The following is a 26,307-nucleotide window of genomic DNA, read 5'->3' on the forward strand; positions in this document are numbered from 1 at the left end:
TCTTTTCCATGTTCAATTTTCACGCATTCATTGATGAAAACACGAACAAAGGAAAATTTATTATGACATGGTTCTATGCAATTTTTCCGAGATTTCTTATTTCTTCATATTTGTCTTTGCAATGGGAATTTGAGGCTATCCAAATATGTTAGTATTGAAAACGGTACTTTCTTAATTCAATTCAATTAACATTTCAAACCGGAAGTATGTCTGCTGCTTCTTGACGTGCAGGAATGAGAGAAAATGTGTACGCATTTATACTTACAATTTCGCTTCCGCCATATAGGTACAACAAGAAAAAGAAAACGGCTGAAATTGATTGATGAAACTCATCACGCATATATGAATATATAAAGATATATTTATTAAATTAAATTGTTACTATTATGGCTACTTTTGTGTGATCATCTCTTCATCTTTCAGCTTCTCTATAAAAGTCTATATACAAGCATGGACTTATTCACACTCAAAGATTAGTATCGACATTTATTTTTATGGTTATATATTTAAAAGTATATATATGATTTCATGTAGACTAAGCGTTACTTGTTGTTTGTAAGTTTATATTTTATTTTTGTATTTTATTTTACAAATGAATCATGTACGTATTTGAGATGTACAAAGGCATATATATATGTATATATATGTATATATATCGTTCACAATGATTAAACTTGAATTATTTTTTAATATAATCAGTACCGAAAGTTTATTTCACGATATTATTTACTGTAAAAACTATGCGCAATTTATAATTCTAAAATTTCGCACACAAAGATCATGAGAAAACGAAATATTTAGCAAGCGCCAGTCAACGAAACCGGTTATATTTCCAATAAAAATGTCAAACCGCCCTCGACGCCAGAACGGCGGCGGTGGCAGCGGCGGCTGCATATGGAAATTTCACGGCCATTAATCGAAAGGATCTCGCGCGCTTATTGTTTTCCAAGGGGTCTTACGGTCGTTAAGCGATATTGCTCTCGCTGCCGCCATAGGTAAACGTGTTTCCTTAGCCTCCAGCCTTCAAGAAACAGTATATATACAGTCAGTTGCATATGTTGACTTTGTATATCAATGGATTTTTCTCGATATTTTATACTTTTCATAATTATATCGACTCTACGATCTTACTATAAATGTTTACACATTTTTTTAATGCTATTTTTGCGGAAAGAACATTCGATAATTTATTTTTGTCGCCGTTATATAGATATTCTCTTTCTTATAAATATAACAAATAATTGTTTTTCACGTCAATTTTTCTTTTCAGTAAGGTGATACCTCTAAAAGTGATCATTTGCTTTGTGATAATCGAAGACAACTATATTTTTCGCCGCGTGTCGTGAAACTATTTTGCAACGACGTGATCGCGTTTTTAAAAAATAATTGTAGACTCAATCACACCGATACATTTAAAAACAGTTACAAATGCGGCTTACGATATGTGTCGTCAATATCTAATATTTCTGTTACGGTTACCATAAAAGTATTCCTTTGCCAGGATATAGCGTATAATCAATGTAAACTGTTTGAATTCATGTAACAAATATTTATATAAACAACAATTTTATTCAATATACCATCCGTAGCAACTTATACTGTCAATCAACTGTTTAAAGCAATTGCGATTTAATTAATAAACTTATTTATTCAAGTTCTATTTTTTTCCAAGTTAATTAATTAATATTGGCAAAGTCGATATGCGGCATTGTAATTTATCGGAAAGAAAAAGATGCGGACATATGATGCATTCTTAATTATATGTAAAATAAACGAAATCAAAGAAGTAATTACAATGCAGGATGTCACTTCATGAACAATCCAAAGTTTGATTATATTCATTTCCCGAAAGCGACATAAAATTTATACCTATTGAAAAGCATGAAGGAGCAAACTGACGCCTCTTGCATGTAAATTGCAATACGTCCGGAGAATGTTTTCTTCTTTAGACTTTCGTTTGATTTTGTAAGCCTCGTATGTTGATATATTTTTTACATAATGAATCATGATTACGTAGCATTTTAGGCAGTTTGTTGTAAAATTATTCTACAATGATTTTAGACAACGCGCTCAATTATATTTTATAAAATTTATTTGAAAAGTATAAATATTGCATTAATGGTATTTGATGAACTTAAATTTATTGACGCAAAGAGATTAATTGTTTTCTGGAAAAGCTTGGAGAAAATAAAATAATACGGAGAGCTTGTTACAAACAAATCGTGAGAATTGATTTTTACGTAAGCCAAAGCTCGAGTGCTTATTAAAAGATGATACATGTACGTGCATTCCACATATAGATCAGGCTTACTGCTTGTATATCGACTTACTCGCTTGCAGAAAGTCTCTTTCGTATCGATTGTTTTCCAAGTCAAGTCAAAGGATATCCTGTTTCTTGGACACCGAGACATATAATACTCGTGCATACCTACTATCTACAGAAAGTATATGCAATATACGGATGCTTATGCAGACACACATGCGCGCGCGCACACACACACACACACACACGTACAAAGTATTTTAATCAAGTACTAATGTCATTAAAATGGTAAATTCTTAACTGAACTTGAGCTGAAGCAATTAATGAATCTGCACATAAATCCGAGAGAGAGAGAGAGAGAGAGAGAGAGAGAGAGAGAGAGAGAGCAAGGTTTGGCAGATAGAAGAAAAACAATCATGATGTACTTTACGACGTTTCGTTAGCTATGATACCAATAGTACGTAGAAAATAAATAAACCGTTACATTGTAAATACGTTTGAAGCAGTTTATTCTAAGCAGTCTTCTTGGTACGGTGTTGAACTATTAAATATGCCGAGTTATAAGAAGTAAGTTAATCAGCTTTTTCAACTCAACAGCATTTTTTAACCTTATTTTTAATTCCTTACAACTATGCACAAAAATAGATACTCAAGTAAATTAATGCATTATGCAAAAGTGGAAGGAGCGATAAAATGTTAGTAAACATGAGTAACTCAGATGACGCTTCGTTTCTGACATAATGATCATAGTGGCCACTTTATTGACTTTGCAGATAGAATCTGTGAAAACGCGAATTATTAAAAAGTTAATCATTTGTTATCCAGAGTAACTTGATTTCAAATAGTAGCAATGTCATTGAAGTACGTGTAAGTAAAATTCTCTATCCCAGAAATTCACGTGGAAACAAGGTACAGAGAAAAGTACCGTTTTAACTCGACTACTTCCTGCTGACGCGTAACGTATATGCAAGGGTTTGACGCACGAACGCAACTAGTGAAATTTGGAATGTGGGAAAAAGCGTAAACGACCCGTTAGTTTCTTTTTTTTGTGAGTGAAGGGTGGCACGAGAGGAAAGGGTTGCACGAGACTGAGAAATAGGTCAATTCAGTCAGCTATACTCTTGTTAGTTCTGAAGGGAGTGTCACTGATCTTTTTTTTCTTTACACCCTAACCCATTTTAAACGCGGCTCATTCATTTCGTTTTATAAAAGATATGTTTATATAATATAATAATTTTTGTTATATTTCGTGAATTTTGTAAATCGCACGATACGCGATGTTGTTATTTCAGTTAAAATTCATATTTTTATGGAAAAATAATATCATTGGACTTTTATACCTATGAGTAATGGTGTTCGTCATTTGAAGAAGCACGTGTTCTTTATATAAAGATCTGATAGAGCTTGTACCAATAGAACATGTAGCATTATTCTATGTTTTCCTTAGTATACCGATTACAATATATTATATTACTATTATCCACATGCTCAAGTTTAAATGAAGCTTTAAAATTTTTCGCAAATATAAGCGTCACATTCGGGATGCAGTAATGAGCCCTGGGGAAGTGGTTATAATGAAAGCGGCATATGACTGGGTAGGTCGTATATCCGCGCACGCGCCTTGACAAAACAGCTCACCGAGGCTTGAAACGCTGAAGCAGATTTGAAACTATATTTGCCTCAGAGGGGGCGATACTGGAAGCACCGCGCACGCGTAAATCGTGCGTATTTTCTTCCATTTTCCCAAATATGCGAAGATTTCAATGCTTGTTAAATGTACCATTGCTAAGGTGTTGAATGTTCAATAGTAACTTGAAGGATTCACGCACGCGTGTAGAATCAACTTTATAATTAAACTAAAATGTAGAACTGACTTTTCATTGAAATTTGGATTATGAATAATTGAAAGTTTGGAAGTAATCAAAGAGAAAAAAAATATAGAAAGAAGCAATGATCAATCTATTAATTTTAAATGGCGTGTCATTCTGTCTCTCTATCTCTTACTCTTTGTTTCTCTGCCTATCTGTATATGTTCCTGTTTCCGTCTCTCTCGGTCTGCGTCTCTCTTCTGTATGTACATTGTACATGCACAAGGGGCGGAGCAGAGAGCAAGTTGTAAAGTGGGGGGGTCGCAAAGAAAAGTCCATCCTTCTGTTACTCTCGCCCTCTTGCGGAAACCGGCATATCGTCGAAACGGGGGGCTTACTCAGTCACCTCGCGCCAGTCGAGCCATGAGCATAGTTGTGTCTCCGTGTGCAAGTGTATGTGTCTTACCTCGATCTTTCTTTCTCCTACGCTTGTTATCGCAATCTCTTTCGAGTGCACGTGTGCGATTCAAAACAGTGGACGACGCAGGGGGTATAAGAAGAAAACTATCAGCATTTAGGAACAAGTATTCCAAATATTTTCTGTTCGAATGAAGCAATAATAGGGCAGTCTACAAGAGCAATTTCAAAATTATTCGATCGTTGCAAATCGATACCTCGTTCATTTCATCCGATCAGTATATTGTCGACAACTTTTCTCGCATTTGTTTGGAATTTATTGGAATAAAAAAAAAGAAAAGAAAAAAAGAAAAAAAAAAAAAAACATTCCTTGGCCTGTGTGTTGTGCGAACGTGCGCCCACATCATATACATGCATAAGTACGCGCGCATCCACACTTTTATGCGTTACACATGTTATTCTGGTTACACTCCCAACACGCGCGCTCACACACAGATCAAGTCGAGCGTATATCAGTGCTGCGCTAGCCCTAGCATCAATCCCGTTGGACTGCTCTCGTCGCTCGCTCAAATAGTGTTACGTGCTCTAAAAAAAGTAGTTATAGTTGCAACTAGTTCAATCAACTTATCGACCTAAAAGTGAAGATTGACTTGCATCTTACTTGAGACCATGTGGATGTTTACAGGTTTTATCGTGAGTTGGTGTCAGCTTTAATTGAGATGTGCGACAAACTTTGAGCTTGTACAAGTGCAACAACAGTGCTGCATCTATGTGATTACGAACCAATTTTTTATTTGCTACGAGGCTGCTGCTTGCAGCAAGCAGTGCCTGAAATATAGTTTTCAAAGTCATGTACCTCGCTGCTGACTTGATCAATTCAAGGTAAACTACTGAAAAAACTCTTATTTTCGAAACAATGCCTATGTGTGCATGTGCATGCGCATGAGTGTTTTTACGTATTAATTTTCCGCCTTTTGTAAAAACTCGGATGACTTTTACTCAATGCTCTGCACTCTTCTTAAAAGTCATTTATTCATTGTAGTTTCATTGGTAGTTTAGCTAACTGACGTACTTGAATGTTAGCACATATCAAAAGTCTTCTTGTTGCCTCGATGAACTGCTGTTTTTTTGTTTGCCGCGGAAAATTGAAGGTGCAATCATCGTTTGCGCTTACCAGAAAGCCGTTAGTAAACGTGCTACACATTTCCATATATTTTCTACTAGTTGCATACTATTCGTTACTAATACACTGGTTCAGACGTCAGGTTTACAAACGTATGTAATAGTTGATCGAAAACGAAAATTCCGTGGTTGTACGGTGTTTTCTTTTCCACCGCATGAAATGAATTTTTATTCATGCAGCCAATTAATCGAATAAGACTTTTTGAATAACCACAGTGAGCGCGGCGCACACTTAGCTCGAGTTGAACCCAATTTACCGAGGAGGTAATTTCTATTGACTATGTGTTGACGATTATGTACGTACATGCTTACAAGGTTTAATATATGGTAGACACACAGTACAGTAAATATTACGATAATGGTTACATTTGAAGGCGTAAGTGATAAATACTTTCTGTATCTCTATAACTGTCCTTAAAACGTTCACGTTAGATATCTGAGTAGAGAAAATTATTAGCACGATTAACTTGAAAACGAGACAAAAGTACTGGTATGCCTCTCAAAAAAGGCCATTATTTGAAGAAAAATGGACTGAGGTGTGAAACTGTAGGTATTTCACTATTAGAAAAAGGAGAGAGAAGGATTGTAAAGCGGTGAAAGGTTGGACGAGGTAGCAGGAACTGTAGCTCCAATTCGTTATAGTACAACTATTTCACTTGAGGCAACTATAAAGGATAGGCTATTGCATTATTTATCAATATTTACCTTTGGATAGTAAATTTGGAAAACATTTGACGATAACATGTACAGTATTTATTTATTCGATTCGGTGGCGGGATTGATCAGTGATTTTCTATATCCGCCGATCACCGACTGATAAGTGAGGCGAACGTTGTAAGAAAACTGAATACATACATATATATACGTATTATATGTTTCCTTGCAGATACAAATATCATTTTAAAGCTTCGCAATACTGTAGTGCTATGTGAATTTCATTTTTTCTTGATGAAAACCTTTTGATTTTTCGAGGCGCAAGAAAATGCGTAGACTCGCGGAAGTATCGGCGCAAAGAAACCGGAACTTCCGGAATGCGCTGATTCTTTCTCTTTTACTTGCGTACATGAGGTTATCTTTAGAGTAACCAAGCTACAACCGGTTTTAACCTCAGCATCTTTCGACTTCTCGTATCGCGTCAACACCAACAACAAAAGAGGGCAATGCTACAGGGCTGCTTGTGTCACTTGTGTGCCGTTTATGCAAAAACTTTTCTGATTTATTTAATTTTTTGTTTTAGCAAATGAGTTGTCGACAAAGCATTGATATCATATTTCAGTTTTTTAATAAAATAAAATCTAAATTTTTTTCTACCTATTGTTGAGTTTATATATTTCTTCTCTCTCTCTCTCTCTCTCTCTCTTTCCCTTCTTATTCGGCTTCGCTCTTTCATTTTGTTTGAATGCTATATTTAAATTTACGATATGCTTATTCACCTCTTAATTCTATTGCGCGGAGGTGCAACATTAAATCGCGATGTTTCCACAAAGCTGCTAAAGCGTCGATCTCAAATTTATTTTAAACTGAACGACTTTGCTCATTTGACTCGTCATGTTGTTGCACAGCAAAACTACGCTTCGACAATAATAAAGTAGTTATGATTTCGTCTTTACTAAAAGTCTATTCTATCTTTTGTATCGCTACCCTGAGAGTTGGAGCAATCACGAGCCGTCCGATATGTCATTGTGAATATTCTCTTTATGTACACCAATGCAATGTTTGGTCTGCGTTTTAGTTTCTTTTTCGTAATCTCAAATCGTTTCGTATTTCGAGTGTGTGGCAATTAAGAGTGCACGAACGGAGTAGAGGAGCGATGACCTGCGACGTCAATCTGTTCGATGGGTAGACTATTGTTTCTTTATCTGACTTTCCGTGGAATTGACTGGCGGTAATTTTTGACTTGCACGCTTGAGTTTTCTGCAAATGAAGCTTCACTTAGCCGTCGGCGATGAGCACGAATATTTTGCAGCAGTCGAAAGACGGATGGTCTTTACGGTCCGAATAAAGGAAATGTAATTAAAAAAAAAAGTCTCGTCAACGCAAGTAGTGCTCCGAGTTGTTGTGACCTAGGCAGAACACCCTGTATTTTCAGAGTCTGTTCGAAAGAGATATTTGACCGATACGCAATGGTTTGGCGATCTATCGAAGGAGCGCGATAATTTAGAAACGATTAGCAAAGGACGTTGCACGAAGCTCTGCAGGTATGCATAATTGGCGTCTAGTTTCTAGCATTAATTTGCACGAGTGCGCGAGGTATTCGGAATGAAGTTATAGCCCCTGCAGATGAATAAGTTTGCGTGAATCCGGCGGCGGCAGAAGCAGCGCCTAATATGTGACAAATGAAAGCAGAGCTGCTCGAGGACTGGCGGCTGTGTAACAAAGAGATACTAAGGTAGAGGGAGGCACGGCAGAAAGAAAAAGAGAGAAAGAGAGTTACGATGTGATTAATGGACTTGGTCGAGTAGCGGGGGATAAGATCTCGTCGATGGAATTTCCGAGAGCCAAGCACTGCTCCTTTTCTATATTGGATTTCTTTAAAATTTGTTATTACGTTTTATCACTGCGCACTATGTTAATAGCTTGCCGACGTGATAGCTCCGGTGCATTTATCACCTCGAGGATTTTTGCTGGAATCGGTCCGAAATGCGCTTGGTACTTGTCGAATGGTCGCTGCATCTTGCCACCGCTGTCTTTTTCTGCGTTTCGATGAGAGGGCCACGTCCACCTCGCAGCTCCTTTCGTTCGGCACAGTTGGTTCGACTCGGTTCGAAAAGGTGCAAAGTGCGCTCGGGCCCGATTTCTGCGAGAGTTCTGCCGATTTTAGGTCTTGCGATCGACTGTACCTCTTAATCCGGATTGAAAATATGTAAATAAATCCAGATCATGGTGTTCGCTCACTGCTGAATGCTCGTTCTATATTCTCCGTCGAAAAAGTATTTTAATAGAAACGATTCATCATTCTGCGCTGGCTGTTTGAGCGCGAGGCCCGAGCTCTCGTCTTTTTTTTACCACGACAGTTGATTCTTTCCCTCTCCAGATCGGCCCGTCATTTCTCCTCTCCTCGAAGGAGTAGGGGAGAACGCGCTGTACCACGAACCCAGCCGGACGAATCAACCTTATTTCTCGGATCATTCTCTCTGTTTCTCTTTCTGTATCTTGTTACTTCGTTCGGTACTCCTTACTCGTCAACTATTCAAATGTTCGCATCCGAGCGTCAATTTTGAGCGATCCCAGAGCACGGAGCATCGACACCGATCGGCGCGGCGGAAGCTCCCTCGACAAAAGCTTATAAGCAACGAAATAATTAACCTGTTGCTTCTGTTCTCGCCCATAGGCCTCTCGAGCGCTTATAATAAGACTTTTTAGCGCGCTTCTTGAAAAGAGGATCAACGCCTTTCGCAACTGCCAGCCAGTACGCACTTACACGAATGGCTGCGCATTCAGGTCCTAAATGGCCAGTGTTCTGCTAAGTGGATCTAACCAGATTAGTGAACGGCGTATGCACGGAGAAAAACTTACCAGTGTAGGGCATGCCAGACGAGCGTTCGACGGCTCTTTCCTCTATACTCGCTCCTTCTTGCTTTCTGCCTTGCAACAATTTCATCAATTTACCTTTATCAATTTATTCGCTCTGCGAGAATTGTTATGACTTGCCGAGCCAGCTTCCAAGAATCCCCTGTTTTTCATTCTTTTATCTCAACTTCTCGGCTTACGTACAAAATCTTGCCAACAACGATATGATGATTATTTCGTACGAACGCGCCCCTTTGTTTCAGATAATCAAATAAAATATAAATAAAATATAACAAAAACACGTGTTATTTGGGATTTTGTTTATCCGACGTAATTTTCCGTTCGATTGATTCGAAAGTCATAGGTGCGAATGTGCGAACTTTGCTGATAACCAAAAGACGCAATGTTACCGCGGGGATGTCCAATCGACAAGCGCATCCCCTCTTGGCATGCTCCTCCTCCTCTCTCTCTCTTTCTCTCTCTCTCTCTCTCTCTCTTTGGTATGTACAGAAGGGATAATTAACAACTGTTACAATGGCTATTGCGTGTGAGCCAGCCCATTTTCCTAGCCCCACCACACGGGGCGGACCTAGAATACATTATCACCCTTGAAAGAGTCCGAGAGTAAAGTCGCTCACTTATACTCTCACTCATAGGCAGGTAGACCGAGCTGGCATGCATGCACGCACACGCACGTATCGTTCTTGCAGATCTGTTGGCTCTCTCTCTCTCTCTCTCTCTCTCTCTCTCTCTCTCTCTCTCTCTCTCTCTCTCTCTCTCTGTACATTGCTCCGCGTTCGCATTGTTGCAATTTAACACGCATGAGTCGAGTCAAGCTACACTCTTACTTCCATGATTTACCTTGCTTCTTTTGCCGACAGCTCAGCCAAGAGTAAGTATTTTTATTCATGGCGCCTCATAAACGACACGCAGTAACGCCTCGAGGAGGAAGGAAAGAGATGCGTGCTTGCGTGCTCGTAAATTGAAAATCCGTTCTGTGTAATGCGATCATCGGACCGTACTATGCCTGCACATTTTCAGCCCAACCAGTTTCGCAATTTTATCCGCATCTCCAAACTAGTTTGTTCATAATAATCATCTTCTTTCTAACTTAGCTTGCTAATACAATAATGACAACAATGAAAGAAAAATCTTATGCTCTTTGATGGATGTTTTCAGCAGTACTTGGTATACGATTTGTGTTTCAGAATGCTGTGACAAGTAATTTGTCGTAGAGCTTTGCAATGTCTGCTGTAACAAGTCCGTATGGAGCTTGCAGTAAGAAATATCGAGATTTTATTTTAGCAATGAACGCCAATTCGAAGCATTTCGTTTGTCTCACAAGGCTAATTGCCGTTTGTTTGTTCACAGCGGATATGCTTTCGGAGTCTGTATACAATTTTACATCAAGCTCGTCTACTCGTCGCAGCGCGGCTAACTCAGCTGGTGGCAGCTCGGCCGATCAAGATTGCAGCGATTCTCAGCTGTACGACAGTTCGAGTACAAAGTTACAGCTGGCTGCTAGTATCCAGTCATCTCAGTCTACGAGTCAAATTTCGCTCCAAGATGTACAAAATAAACCACGTAACAAACGGAAAAATTTCAAGCCAATCAGCAGTCGTATGGCCGAAATATCGGACGAGTCGGATGCAGACGGCCAAGAAGAGTACGCGAAATCTCCGGAAGTAAGCAACGATCGATCGAACGATGAAGCCGTGGATTACGAAGTGAAAAGCATTCTACAGCAAGAAAATGATTGCCGCAACACCGCAGCAGAAGCTCAGCAGATTACAGCAGCAGCAGCAGCAGCAGCAGCGAGCCAAAGGCTTAATAACAATGAAACAGTTCCAATGGACCTCTCGGTAACCACGACAAGACCACCTTCCTCGGCAGAAGCTGACGAAGACACAGATGATTCATTTAGACATAAATTCATATTAGAGCAGCTCGAATCTCATAAACTCTTTTCTCCGCGTACCGATGTGAGTATTAGCTCGTTAGGACGAGTGGAGCGAAGCTTGATTAATTCATGAAACTCGAACAATTTTCATTCGACTAGGCGAGAAGTCCTACCTCAGAATCATCGGGCAGAAGCACGAAAAGTACCTTGGAGCAGGGGCAAGTGAGCCAGTTGGACGAGCAAGAGGCACAAGACGAGGAGAGCTCGTCAATATTAAATAATCAAGACGAAACGGAGACTGAAATGGAAACGGCGGAGTGTGAAAGCGTTGCTGGGAATAAACCTTTCGAAAATATGTGTGAATACGCGGAGTCAACTATGCAGGAGCTCCTAGCAATCTACGGACTGACGGGCAGCACCGAATTAGCCCGAAACGTCAATAGACAATTGACACCTAGTCTTTTGAGCGCAAACACAGCCTCTCATAATCTCCCCTATAAAGGTCAGTCCTATGCACTCTTCACTCTTCACTCGACAATCTATCTATTTTTCCACCAATGACCGACGAAGCTTATGCCAACGGTCGTTGCAAAGCCCAACCTTTTTCATGAAAAAGATAAGTAATTTTGTAAACTACTCGGGCATAATTCAACACGACAGATCTCAGCGTTATGCATAACCGCGTCTCTGTCTTCTTCTCTTCCTTCCCTCATTCTTCTCCGCGTGCCGTAGCAAAAAGCAAAGTTATTTTTACCCACGTATATCGCAGTCGAAGGCTCCTAGGCTTACTTCTCTTCGGTAGCATTCATGTCGATTAAGCATACAGTTCACAGCTGAATATTCATAATCGACGTTAATTTATTTCTAAGTATAGATTGTTCGCGACGAAAAGTATTTGATATTTGACAGCGGTAGCAGCAGCGCAATTTTCAAATAATAGGACACTCGCGATAGAGCGTACGAGTTTGAACATCTTCTCACCTGAAGCGTCGTCTACGATGCCGCCTATATGTGCCTTGGTTTATTTCTATAGTCTTCCGATGATATTCTGCACGTGAAATATTTAGTTAGCGGCGGAAAGAGTGCCGTAATCATGTAGGTAACTTGAACGATTCGCACATGTGAAACTCTGACAACCAGTGCTGTTGCCGTTGGTATACGCGAATATACGATTGCTTACAGTGCACAAGATGGCTGACTTATAACTCATAAAGTCGCTCAGACATCGCGCTTGTGCAACGTACAGGGCGATGCATGTACATGCCGGCCTCGATCGATGAGAGAACAAGAAAGAAGCGAGAATGAGAGATGAAAAGACAAAGTTATGCGTGTGGGTAGTTGAAACGTTACTGTACATTATTCAATACGAAACTTTGCTTCTTTCGAGATTTTATCGATTATTTAATAACGTTTGTTTTTTTAAAAACTTTAATTTACCTAAATGCCGTTCGGGCTTGCAAAGTACCAGAGTGTTGAGGGAGTCCATTAGTTCAGTCAGTGAAGAAAGGATCTTGGAGTCCTTGTCAGTCTTACCCATCTCATTCTCTCTCTCTCTCTCTCTCTCTCTCTCTTCGTCTCTATGTTTCTTTTTTACGAAAACCAGAAAGTCAACTTGTCAAATTAATCACGGATGACCAATCCATCAGAAGGTATTCCTAGCTGCCCCAATGCCCATTCTTCTCATTTATATGTTTGAGACTGCAAAATCATCCATAATTGATTTTAGTATCGACGGAAGCGCAATTGCAACTAAACATTTATTGCTGTCGAGACTATTAGCTTTTAAAGAAGCCCTGCACTCGAGGATGTGCGATTGCGGAAAATTTGTTGTTACTCGTCTGAAATGCGCATATTACGTATTACAGATAAGCTGTCCAATTCAAGTATTGCTTTGTATGCGTGCGTGTGAGCCTGAGTGCAAGCCTCTTTTTCATTTTATGCCCAGAGTCTTTTATAGCGAGAGAGAAAGAGAGACAGAAAGAGAAGGAAAGAAAAGGAGATGGGGGGAGACTCACACAGAGAAAACAGAATCCAATTCTCTTTTTCACATCGGAGCCTTAGCCACTCCCTGTAGAACTCTTTTCCCTTTTTTTACCCCTTTGGAATTAATATAAACGCATTTTAGTGACTTCCCACGATGCTAACTGAAGGTTTGGTTTTTTTTGTAATCCGCCGTTTGTGAACCGAGCTTAACATTTTTTAAATATCTGATATGTTGAAATTTACCATTGTTTGACACTAGACCAATTAATTATTTTACCATTTAATAGACTAAGAGATTGGATATATATACGTTATTCGGATATTCTTTAGCAAATAAATTCACGATACCAATTGAGATGATAAAAAATTAACTTTTTTTGGCACAAGATGTTGGAGATAATATGCTTTTGCTTCAAGTATTGCACACATACATTCCGTTTCCTCGCAATAATAATCATAGTGATAATTTGCTTTTGTCAATATGTAATGATCGGGTGAACTAAGCCGATTGGAATTTGATCATATCAACATGGCCTGATTCCGTGTCGATGCTCGCAAAGAATGTCATAGTAGTCAAACGAAACCAGTTGGTAAATAGAAAGCACCATGTCGAGATTGCGTAATTATTATAAAAGACGATTTTTCAGAGAATATATTGCAAGATTTTGCCTAATTACGATTGTAGTTCAACGGACACTTTTTCTCAAAGCTTAAGAAAGGAAAATGAAAACGAGGAGTTTTGCATTTTACTTGTTATTGGTACGCCTTGCAAATATTTGCTCTATGCGAGTCAAGCAGTTTTCTGCGAGGAATGAAAGTGGCACAAAAAAAATTTGAGGAACGCCTACGGAGGCAGCGTAGGGTGAATACCGTTTTACCGACTATTAACTTACTTTTACCCTCTATATTCCACGCTTCACCCCTCTAACGTATAAAAACGAGACTGCTCGATGACCGCTTTTTTCGCTTATTTTGTCCCTTGGCCTGTTTTCTATAAGTAATCTGCTATAAGTATTTTTCACTTTTTTTATGTTTCGACTACAGGTAGTGAGTCGCGTATAAAGAGAATACTTACACACAAGAGCTCGCTACCTGCATAGTATTCCCCTAAAAAAAGAAATGTTTCCAGCTGATGAGAGAGAGAGAGAGAGAGAGAGACGCGCGCTTGGTGCGCCAGAACGTACACGCTCGACTAAACGTGCGGAGAAGTGGGATGTTGTACGCGAAGCGGCTGTTGCAAATGAAACGATTTGCCTGAAACAGACAAGAACGATAAAAATAAGCATTCGAATGCACACTAATACTAGGTACTCCGAAGATTAAGAGTGTCTATCTGTTTGGAGAAAAAAGCAACCGCGTTGAAGGGTGCAGCTTTTTTTCTGCAACAAAAGTCGATAGAGCAACAGCAGTGCGTACAGAGCGGTAATCGATCGATTAAACGGAGCAGATGTACCTGCTCGAACGATTATGGGACTTTATAACGTCGAGACGTCTCAATTTCACGATTGTTCCGTGTGTCTAGTAGAAAAAAAAGCCAAAAAAAAAAGCAGGTCACTAGAGTGATTGATTTGCCACAATTTTTTTTCGTCCGACCCTCTCTATTCTTGTTTCACTTCTCCCTCGGTGTTTCTTTGAAAAAATGCCGTTTTATCAGGAACGCGGCGCATGTGGCTGGTTTTCAAGTTGATATGATTTCCATATGAAGAAACTCGTGCGTTTATTTGGCAGATGCGGCAAAAGCGAAGGCGAAAGAAGACAAAGAAGCGTCAACGACAGCGCCAGGTAGTCCACCGACGCCGCCACATACACCTCAAAGTCCATCGCGCCAATTGAGCGCCAATAACAGCAGCAGCAGCAGCAGCAGCAGCGGTGGCTTGGTCAGTGTTACACCTTTGAGCATCGGTTCGCCTAGCGTTCAGCAGGCTGCCGCCGCAGCGGTGATCGCGGCTGGTTTGCATCCCGGGCCAGTTGCTGGCTCGCCCCTCAAACAAATTCTCGTCCAGAATCCAGCGCTCGCCCAACTGCTGCAGCAGAATCCTGCTATATTAAGTCAAAATCCACAGTTGGCGCAGCTACTGCAGCAAAACCTTCAAGCTCACTGGAACAGCAACGCGCTCCAAGGACAGCCGAGCGCTGACGACGCCGATGAAATAAGGGTAAGATGAAAAAAATACGTCTAACCGTCGGGCTTGCAGAACAAACTCGCTTTCGCACAATGGTGAATTCTGAATCGCGCATAAGCTGGCATCGAGCAGCTCTCACTTGAAGCGCAGAAATTGTTCCCTCGATTTTCGCCATGTTGTTTACATTATTTTTCACCTTTGAATATTAATGGGCATATGCTCTTCGGCATTATAACGTGCACACGCAAGCAGATGTATAAGAAAAGTAACAACAGTAAGAGCACGTATAGTACTTGACTCTTAACGTTATTCTATTGTTTGCAAATTAGGCTCTATTGTTTTCTCATACCTTTCTAGACTCTTGGTATTTTGCGTTCATATAAGCCTATATACTCTTGTCCACTCGCTCTCTCTCTCTCTCTCCCTCTCGCGTCTCCGTTCGATAACTTCTCTCGTACTATCTTAGCGACTACTCAATTTGCATAATGTAAAGTCCAAATCAGCATTCAAATCAATAAGCTAATGGCTACGTATTTGCAATGAAATCTTGAGCAACAAACTGATAATTTGGAAACGAAGGCGTTTTTTGAGTGCACTCTTGCGGCAGCACTTGCGCGGCAAAAATAGAGTTGCTAGCCATCGGGAACAGCGCACGAATAAATGAACGAAGGAGAGAGAAAGACCGAGAGCTGGGTGCAGAGGTTCCAGGAAATCCTTGTTAACGACCATTGTAAAGAGAATGAACACGTAAGCGGAAAGTGAATCGACCAATCGAACTCGACCAACTAAAAGCAAGAGAATGAAATCTATAGCACAATTCGCTATTCATAATACTTTTTTGTTTATTATTCATAGAATCGAGTGGATCGAGTGGAAGGAGAGAGAGAGAGAGAGAGAGAGAGAGTTGCGCGCGATTAATTAAAAAGACAACGATATCTAAAACGTTTGGAAAATTCATGTTTCACGGACGAGGCGGGCGTTGGTTGGATGTTCTCTCTGCCTAAGGCTTCGGAAGTCATACAGGATTTAAATAATTTCAGTGGAGTTTGAACGGGGCTTCCGTGCTGCTATTGCCGCTGCTGAGCTCTGGTCTATTGAATAATTCCATAAGATAAAACAACCATTTAATTTCGATTATTCGATGCAAGGTCGGCCGCCGATCCGACGTACTTACCCAAAGTTTTTAGCGAAAACCGGAAATCGGTCATTGGCTTTCGGCGATTCTGCTTACATCGTTCGTCATTGCATACAATGCATATTTTGCTTGGCATTCTTCTTTTTTCTGCATTTCATTGCTGCAGACTTTCTTTGTCCTTTTCCGATTAACAAATAACTTGAAATTTGATCGAACGACGAAATTAATGAAAAATTCGAATGAACGCCCGCTGCAATTCTGTCTTTTCTTGCAGATACCACCGACAATATCGAGTTTGGCAGCGATGAAAGTGGAAGGGATCGATTCCAAAGTTTCTGGTGAGTCTTTATCGATAGTGCATTAGTGCATTAGTGCATGCAAGGGACCGGCTCGGATGGCTCTGTCTATGCGCTCGACAGAAGAGTCATTAACTTGCGCAACAGTCGATACGCGTCGAGTTATGAAAATACGCGTGGTCAAGTAGAACTGAAGCTTTACAAGACATCAGAAAAGGGGGAGAGCGGAGCAAACGAAAGAGAAAAAGAGAGACGGAGCAGCAATCAAAGTTGATTAAGCCCACAACTGGGGAATCTGTGGGGCCAGTGTCTCACGCCAATCTCACCCAATCAGCTGCCGCCGCTGCTTCTCGAGGAGATTTAAAAAATAGAATGCCTACTGTCAATTGTCCCATAATTTAAATAAATCGAATAAATGGACAAAGTGGCCAATTAGAGTAGTTGCTGCTTGCTGATTTAACGTATTATTCTCTTTCTTGCTAGCTCTTTCGTTCTGCGATGCCTATAACGATCAATGTTTGGTGCAGCTCCGTCCGCGGCGATTTTCGATGGAAATCAATGAAAAACGCGCAAAACTCAGCGTCGGATCTGTTTTGAGACGCCAAATTAGGACACGACTATTGCTCGCTTCGAGTTGATGTGCAAATAAAAAGATGTGCTCAAAACGCAAAATAAAAATTACGACATTATCAGCAGCTGGCTGCCAAAAGAACGCATTTGAAGCTCTAGTTTTGGCCCGCGCGGCGGCAATTGTCCCCGATCGAGGACCATGATCGAGGAAAAATTCTAAGTCGCTATTTGTCAATCGGCACGAGACGAGGAACGAGGTAGTTGGATTTGAATGACTTTAAGCGGAGCCTCGTTGGAAATGTCGCGTCGAAAAGACCGAAAAACCGAAAAAATCAAGATGAAAACAATCGAGCAATGCTCGTTTGTCTATAAAAAAAATACCAAATTTCAATTGGATAAGTTATTGGAGCTCGAATAGATCATTGTTGTTTTGTACTTGACAAAACATCTCAGCGGCGGCGGCGGAGCACGCAATGCAGTGTGCCAAATCACTCAAGCTTGGAATTGGAGAAATTTAAAAAATATTCTAAATTTAATTGTTGGACGCGCTGCGCTGTGCAGAGTTTGGCTTTCGAAATCGACCGATGCGCCAAGAGAAAAATAGTACCAATCCGCAGACGCGTCCGTCGCAAATTGCAACTACTTGCTCGCGTACTTTCTATTTCGACGTTTTTTTCTTCTGCTCTGCGAATACTTATCTTTAAAATAGATCAAAGTTAGTCGTTTCGGCTGTACGGCAATGGCCGCTGATGTCTTTGACCCCGAGGACAGGCTAATACGGACGGCAAGTAAAAAGTAAGTGCCGTGGTAGGCAACCTATCGTTTCTTCGATTTCCGCGTTTTTCTTGCGACGACAGATCGCGCGTTCTAGAGGAGCGAACGACCCTTGGAAAATTTTAGTTTTAGGATTCTTTTAGGCATTGCAGCCGTTGTCAATAAGTCCTAGAATAGCACCACGTTACATCTGCAGTTTACCCTTTAACCGAGCTCGAAATAAACCGTTAATAAGTAATACTTAGTCCGCATACATCTGTTCCCTTTTGCCTAATAAAACAGCGTGTAACACATGTTTATTAGAAGCATTTTTCCGGAAACAATGTTGTGACAAGGGTCATCAAAAACTAGCCGTCCGTTACGAGCAATTTTTCAGCAACGTGTACCTATTTGGTTCTTTTTTAAAGAAGCAATTCAATTGAAAGCCCGAAGCGTACAGCAGCCGACCACTCCACTGTATACATTCGTTCTCCCCTTGCTGCTGTATGCGTGAGATATAGGGCAAGTCGACGCATAAAGGGTTATTCAGTTGTGCCCGTATGGATTAAGTGATAAAAAAAGAATTCGTCCCTTTCCCTTTCACGATCGGCTTTTTGAAAAATTTTGAGGCCTCCCTTTTTCTTTTTTATTTTTTTTAATCTTGCTCTCCCTACTCTCCTTTATGCTTAGGAAAATAAAAAGGTTAAAAAGAAAGACGAAACGATAGTTTTACGTAAAAGATGTATAAAGGAGTCTCAAGAGGGAATTAATCTCGCGTTCGTGAGTCTTCATATTTTATGTGTATTTTTTCAGCTCTACTTCGGCAAAGTATGTCTCCGGTGTCCTCTGAAATGTTGCTTAGTACCAGTTCGATAAGCACAAAGGCCATCGGCGTAACTTCAGGGGGAGGAACATCGTCTCAGCAGCAGCAGCAGCAGCAGCAGCAGCAGCAACCGATAATCGACTATTCTCGCTACGTGCGTCGTTACGGTAGTGGGCAGGAGTGCGGCAATTCTTATTGCAAGGAGCTGGGTTGTCGCGAGCATTTTCATTGCCTCGATTGCAGTGGCGGACGAGTGTTTATTAAAAAAGAAGAAATGATTCGACACTTTAAATGGCATAAAAAGCGGGACGAGTCCCTTCAGCACGGTTTCATGCGCTACTCGCCAACGGACGATTGCGCGGAACGCCACCCCGGCAGGCAGTGTCCTCACAACCGCAAGCAAACGCACTACCACTGCATCCATGAAAATTGTGATAAAGTCTACATATCTACTTCGGACGTTCAGATGCATGCCAATTATCACAGGAAGGATTCGGCGATCATTCAGGAGGGTTTCCAAAGGTACAGGGCGACCGAGAACTGCGCCACTGAGCACTGCCCATTCGTCGGCCAGAGGACTACGCACTTTCATTGCCGAAGACCGGGTTGTCGTTATACTTTTAAAAATAAAGCCGATATGGGTGAGTCGATTCCGCGCATTGATCGTCGAACCTGATAATAATTTCATTACCATGTTTGCTCGGTTATAGACAAGCACAAGTCCTATCACATCAAGGACGAGCAGCTGTCGCGCGACGGATTCAAAAAATTCATGAAGTCCGAGGCATGTCCATTCGAGCAGTGTCGATTCTCACGAGTCTGCAATCACATTCACTGCATACGCCCGCAATGCAATTACGTACTTCACTCTTCGGGCCAGCTGTTCTCGCACAAGCGCAAACACGAAAGAAGCGACACAGAACTCGCTTATCGAAGGTACAAGCAGCAGGCGAGCGCTGGCACCGCTAGTTCCTCGGTCTCGACTTACAACCGAGGACCGTCGACGTTAGCCTCGTCTTCGTCCTCGTCGAGTGGCGCTTACTGGACAGCACAGCCACCCCCGTACGACGAGCTCGCGACGCAAGCTCTCTCGTTTAATCTCAACGGCGAGAGTTCGAACGAAGAGCACGACTCGCCCCCGCTCTACTCTATGGATGACTCTTGTCAGAGCAGTAACGCCGATCTCGCTATGGATCTAACGGCTAGCACGACTTTGGGGATCTCGGATCAACTGCAGCGGCAATTGACGTCTACCGAATTGGGTAAATATTACCGAGCAGTTATTATTTTTCAAGGATTTCGTTATCGCTACCAAGTGAATTTTACCTTGCAAATCTCATTAGCTATTCAAATAAATAAATAGGCGTATTAATAAATCTTACAGCTTACTTGATTGCGGCTACGACAGAGTGCAACTGCAATCTCGGCAGAGAGCACTATCATTGCGGTCTCGAGCGCTGCGGGGCCGTTTTGCGCGATCCTCGCGAAGTTCGCGAGCATTTGCGCGAGCACGAGACCCAGGAGCGAATAACGGATGCATTTTTCGAGGAGGGCGGTTGTGACGAATCCAGCTGTCCGTATACCGACAAGGAAAAGCATTATCATTGCAACTGGGACAATTGCCGAGAAGTTATACTAGCGACAGACAAGCCATTTCGCAGGTTACAGCACTATAAGATTCACGAATACAGCCGACAATTAAATCTCTCAGGCGACGGTTCTCATCTTCTGTCTTCCGAGGTAACGCTAACTCATCTGACAAACATCGATGCTATGTTCAGAAGAAAGCGGGGCCGACCTCCCAAAAACAGAGTAATTGAAATTTGGAGTGCAGGCGATGGTTTGACTAGCCATACGCAAGACTCACCGCAAGCGATTTTTACTAGCTTCAAGCTGCCAAAAGTCACTCCGACCTCATTTCAGCCTGCCCATCATCATCAGCATCATCATCATCCGCAGCAGCAGCAGCAGCAGCAGCAGCAGCACCATCAGAGCGCAGGCACAGACGCGGAAAGAGAGGGTAGCGACAACGACCAAGATCCCGTTGGATTTTCTACCTATGGACCAGATACCTGTCCCGACAATTCCTGCTGTTTACGTTCGATCAGACATCATCACTGTTCGCAACCACGTTGTCATTTTTCTACCGATCGTCCTGATCAACTGCTCATGCACAGTAAAGATTTTCACGACAATGTTGATATCCCAGACGGTTTCGCCTTCTTCGACAGGATGGTCGACTGTCGGTTAACGACTTGTCACAACAATCGTATCAATCGTCACTTTCACTGTACACGTCCGGGCTGCGATTATTCTTTCGTACGCTACTCTGCGATGACACTTCATGATCATCCCGAGCATGTCCAAAATGAAGAGATCAAGCCGAGGATACACGTAAAGAATCCTGCCGAGTTGATTGATAAGTCGGCGGCGTCGACGAACGAGGCTGCGAGAGAAAATAAAGAAAGAGACACGGAGGTTCTGCAGCAGGTCCCACAGGCAGACGTCAATAGTAAAACTACTGGTAAGAGCTTTTGACGAGCAGTGTACACACTACTATCTACTCTCGATAATGCATGTAGCTTGCACTTGGTAGAAAGATTTGAAGTAAAATTGAAGTGTGCTTGTTTTCTTTTTTTTTTTTTGGTTGATTATTGTTAGTGGTGAGGGCTGCAGGCACCTATTATCCGGTCACCGGACCGCCGAACGAATCCGCACTACCGGGCGCCATGTTATCCATGCGAGCTTCCGTGCACCAAGGTTCGTGTCTCATTTATTTTTTCCGCTTGATAAATTTTCCGGTAGTTGAGTTATTAGTTGGTTGGTTAATAAGTATTATTCTTGCAAGTTGAGGCGAATTTTTGAAGAATTGTGACCGACTGTACGATTGTTTTAGAAGTAGCGGCGCAGCCAAGCGTAACAATGACGAGTGCAGCAGTAGCAGCAGTTTCCACGGCACCAGTACAATTGTCTTTAACATCGTCATCGCCGTCGTCGTCGTCGTCGTCGTCGGCGGTGGCGGCGGCGGCGGCGGCGGCAGCAGCGGCGGCAGCGGCGGTATCGCTGTCGTCGTCGGCTCATACGCTGTACGGGCCGGAGCAGAGCTGCAGTCGTCCGTTTTGTAAGCTCAAACGAAAAAATCACTACCACTGTAACGCCTGCAACCAGGCATTCTCCGAATCGGATCGTTTAGTCAGTCACGTCGCGAAGCATTCGGCAGGCGCATTACTGGGCGCTAGTCAACAGATGCCGTCTACAGCGCTCGAACATATACAGCAGCAGCTGGATTTGTCTCATCCCCAGCAGCATCCGCATCATCATCACGTTCATCATCATCATCATCATCAGCAACAGCAGCAGCAAACGCAGCAGCAGCAGCAGCAGCAGCAGCAGCAGCAGCAGCAGCAGCAGCACTATCAAAATCAACAGCAGTTATTAAAATCGTCCAAGGACGTCAAATTCGAGTCCAATACTAATAATCAACAGAGCCAGATAAAACGAGAGCAGGCAGAGCTGATCGAGGCAAATAGCGTATCGGCAATAGCATCGACTGATAGCCGAGAAAATAATCAACGTCAGCAACCTCAGCAGCCATTGCTGACCCAAATTGTAACCGAACCTTTAAACGTCCAACAAGCTCCTGCAGGCTTCGAATTGGATCTAAGTCACGGTTTTCATTTCCCTAGTCCTGCCGTAATGGCAGCAGCTATGAACCAGCAAATTGCTCTGATGAATCAGGCGTTGCCTCCATTTCTGCAACACGCATCGACAATGTACGCCGGAGCACCTAGCCACCTAATGTTTGGCGGATCAGCAGCAGGATTACCTTCCAATAACTTTTTACCGACCACGGGTAGGCCAGCAGATGATAATCCTTTGGCCTCCTTAGCTGCTAACTTGAATCTTACGAAGCGCTCGCTGTCACCGTCGGACGCTACCTTATCAGCTTCGGATGCTAAGAAGCAACGGCTTCATCATTCGATGAGAATGCTCAAGGATGAGCCCGTTCCCGACGGTTACATACGATTCCGATTCAACGAAGACTGTCGCTACCCTCATTGTGGTTACAGGGAGCACCAGACGCACTTTCACTGTATGCGCCAAGACTGTGGATACTCGTTTTGCGATAAAACTCGATTTGTTCAACATACCGCGAGGCACGAGCGACTTGATACGCTGATGGGCGGAGATTTTCAGCAGTACCGAGCAAACGTCCCGTGCGGAAGGAGTCAGTGCGCTTACACCTCGTCCTTGGGGTCCGTGCAAAATAAAGCTTCACACTTTCATTGCCTTAAATGTGACTTTGTATGCACTGACACAAATAAAGTTGTCGCGCACCGGCGACAACATGCCAAATTAGACAGTATAGCCGCAGCAGGCTTTCAAAAATTTACTCCCAGTCAACCATGTGGGGCAATGCAATGCCAGCATTCCGGTAAACAAACTCACTATCATTGTCTGCAATGTCAATACGCAGTCCTTGGATTGGCTCAAATGTCGGCTCACAAGTACAGACATATGGACGCTTAATTTGTAAATATTTACGGCGGCGATCGGTAGGACTGAACCAAATTCTCTGACTATCGTCGACTCTTTCATTTGCGTTGATTAGCATACAAGACTCGAAACCAATTGTAACTAAGGCAATAATTCAAGTTAGAATAAACCAAATAGATGATTTGTGCGTATGTATGCGTGTGTGCGTGAGTGCGCGCGTGTTTGTGGAACCGTGTGTTTGTGTATTTAATTGCATCGGAATAAACGTTAAACAGAAAATAATTAATCGGGAGATAGAAAAGGTGCGGATATCGTATTATATACAAACAGTATTGTAAAGATTTTATATGAAATTTAATTTATTCGAAAGACTGCCAGTTGAGATAACTCGATAAATAAATTAATATTATTATAATAATAATTATTATTATTATTACGACGTGTAGACACGACAGAGGAAATGATAATGTGCCTTGAATCCGATTTATAAAATAAATTTTGCCGCTTACTTAAAGTTCAAATAACAAATCTAAATCATTAACCAATTATTTGTGCCTGTGTCAACTTGGTTGGATTTGCAACAATCGAATTATTTTCGTAATTTGTGTACTTGATATTATCCGTTACAGAGTTTACGATCTTGCACGAAATCTTTATTTTCGCATTGCGATCGAATATAAATAAAAAAGGGGTATAACAATTCCTGAAGCTAGACTATTAAACTAGCTAGCCATAGAAGTGCCATACTTGAATTGCAACATGTCAACAGACGAATTAATTAGCCTCGAGTGAGCAAACTGGTAATCAGCAAGAGTGAATACGATTCAAGTCATAAACAATATTTATCTAGTTTTTAGGGTAAAGTTGCAAACTTTCAGTCATGAGAAAAGCGTGGACGTAGATAGATTCATATAGGGAATCAGTTTAATTACAATTCACAAAGTTACGGGCCCTTTAAAAGTGTGCCCTGCTGTAACAACGTAGCTGTAGATTATACGTAAAAGTAGCGCTATGGAATATTGTCATTAGTATTATTATATTTTTCGCATTTGTTCATAAAGCGAAAAACAGAAAAAATATATGGATTTGATTATTGTCGATCGCATGTATTATTACTACATTGGAAAAATATTTTATAGAGCCACATTTTATGTAGCTGTGATTTTGCTTTCAAAAAGTGAAAACTAAAGATATTTATAGTAATGTAATATAAATAAATAGTTATAGAATACAAAACTGTACCAATTATATTTCATTTCCCAATCAACGTTTAAATCGCAAAGAATCCTAAGCTAACTACAAAGTTTATCACTTGCTTTGTTTATGTTTGTAAGTTCAAGTGGAGCTTTTGCTACTGTTGTAAAATATTTCGCTCCCGTAGGGTTAAGCAACAATTTAGTACTGTATACTTGATAATTTTTTTAATTTTTCATATTGTGTACATTATATAAGGCATTCAAGCTTAAGGGCGACGGACGTTTCTCAAATTTTTAACTAACGATTGCTCTCTCTCAAGTTTTGAGTATTAATAAACCATATTTTATCTCGTCTCGTCTTTACGATAATCTCGATCACGATAAACGCTTCAGGGAGTATTAATTGTGAATAGTTTTTTCAAATTGTTATTTAGTGGTATTATTACTAATGACATTTTCAATTGACATATTAATATCGATAACACTTGAAAATAGCGAAATGAACTTAAAAATTAAGGAACTGCCATCGAGAATCACTGAGCAAGATAACACCCTTAAGTCTATCGAGCTGAGATTTTCGATAGAAGCACTATGATATGTTGGTGAATCGTTGTCGGAAAGTTCAACGTTTTGCATACGTTACTTCAAAATTTCAACACGAAATATCCGCTTATTTTTTTACAACGACTGGTTGACTATTGAATAATATCGAAAAGAGCGTTATTTTTCGATCAACGATTAGATCTGTACTCAGCAGGATTACTTTTCAGTAACTAGTTACCAATTACGCAGGTAACCGATCAATTCCCAGATAGTGCTAAACTTTCAATTGACCCAAAATTCAGGCATAAAAGACGCCCTCGTACAAAACTTTCATTGTTCTAAATGGAACGAACCGTTCATAGTATTTGTCGAACCCATTGACAAAAAAAGCTGTCAAGGGCAGCCTTAACCCCCCCCCCCCCCCCCAACATGCTTGAACGCCTCCTCTCAAAATCCTACTCGGACTTTGTTTTTTGTGACTATAAAAAAACACAGGCCAATTCAGAGTTTCAGTCCCGTTCAAAACCGGTGCTGCACCTCCAACCGTCTACTTAACGACCCCATTTTTATCAAATCTAAGAGCTCCCACCCCTCATGCTCACTGCACGAGACAGAGCATAATAAGAGACGTCCCTCGTGACATTTCAGCTTCACAAATTCTCCATCTGATACAATCCCCGAATATCCGATATCAGATCATTGAAGTAAGAAGACTTCACCGCAGAGACAGAAAGCCAGACGGCTTAGACGCTCTCATTCCTACTAAAAACATCAAACTCACCTTTGAAGGACAATCCCTACCCCTAAGGTGTATCTCTACTCATCAAACCATTGAACTGCTTCATTAATGGATATCTCAAAAATGAATGCAACGGCAGACCACTCTGTGACAAGCGTAAAAAAACTATAACATAAATCTGACGATTCCTAAGATGTATGTGCACATAAATTGTAGGGGTGACCGTCTGCCTACGTCAAAAGAATGTCCCGAATATATGTATCAACGAGAAGTGAGAAAATCAGTTGCTTATAATAACTGCTCAGTCCAAGAGACACTCAAGATTCAGCTGAAAAACTCTCCTCCGACCTTTCAATCTAGAGCTTCAGCCATTCACAACAAAAAACTTATAAAAGACCTATCCTCGTCTTCTTCAGTGACGAAAACTTCTTTCCCCTCTCTCAATCAAAACATGCCTTGTTCTCAGTCACCCACAGACAACTCTTTTAGTTCTATCTGACACTATCAACCCCGGGGCTCTTAGCGAGAAGAACAACAACAGCAAAACACTTCCTACGCTACGACCTTCT

General features: G+C 41.3%; 1 protein-coding gene across 5 annotated transcripts; it reads left to right on the plus strand.

The window, feature by feature from the left end:
* The first annotated feature begins 4,511 nt into the window (after positions 1 to 4,511).
* Positions 4,512 to 24,421, plus strand: LOC131673562 (uncharacterized). Of its 5 annotated transcripts, none has more exons than XM_058951645.1 (13): positions 4,512 to 4,655; positions 5,174 to 5,370; positions 10,389 to 10,458; positions 10,552 to 11,162; positions 11,240 to 11,582; positions 14,792 to 15,219; positions 16,596 to 16,659; positions 18,754 to 19,404; positions 19,474 to 20,025; positions 20,148 to 21,287; positions 21,425 to 21,523; positions 21,660 to 21,884; positions 21,957 to 24,421. In XM_058951645.1, exons 3-13 carry the CDS (start codon positions 10,425 to 10,427, stop codon positions 23,291 to 23,293), a joined length of 5,484 nt encoding a protein of 1,827 aa, XP_058807628.1. In that variant the 5' UTR covers positions 4,512 to 4,655; positions 5,174 to 5,370; positions 10,389 to 10,424; the 3' UTR covers positions 23,294 to 24,421. The 5 variants fall into 5 exon arrangements, with proteins under 5 accessions (XP_058807628.1, XP_058807630.1, XP_058807626.1 ...); XM_058951647.1 differs by having other exon boundaries at positions 20,148 to 20,575; positions 20,687 to 21,287; positions 21,660 to 24,421; XM_058951643.1 differs by having other exon boundaries at positions 21,660 to 24,421.
* The last annotated feature ends 1,886 nt before the right edge of the window (positions 24,422 to 26,307 follow it).

This window comes from Phymastichus coffea, unplaced genomic scaffold, assembly GCF_024137745.1.
Source record: "Phymastichus coffea isolate CEN01 unplaced genomic scaffold, Cenicafe_Pcof_1.1 PCOF00184, whole genome shotgun sequence".
Taxonomy (NCBI): domain Eukaryota; kingdom Metazoa; phylum Arthropoda; class Insecta; order Hymenoptera; family Eulophidae; genus Phymastichus; species Phymastichus coffea.

Coding starts and splice junctions, on each gene's coding strand:
- LOC131673562 (XM_058951643.1), top strand. CDS start 10,425: ATGTCTGCTGTAACAAGTCCGTATGGAGCTTGCA. Junction 19,405..19,473: donor TAAAAATAAAGCCGATATGG/GTGAGTCGATTC, acceptor GCTCGGTTATAG/ACAAGCACAAGTCCTATCAC. Junction 21,524..21,659: donor GCGAGCTTCCGTGCACCAAG/GTTCGTGTCTCA, acceptor CGATTGTTTTAG/AAGTAGCGGCGCAGCCAAGC.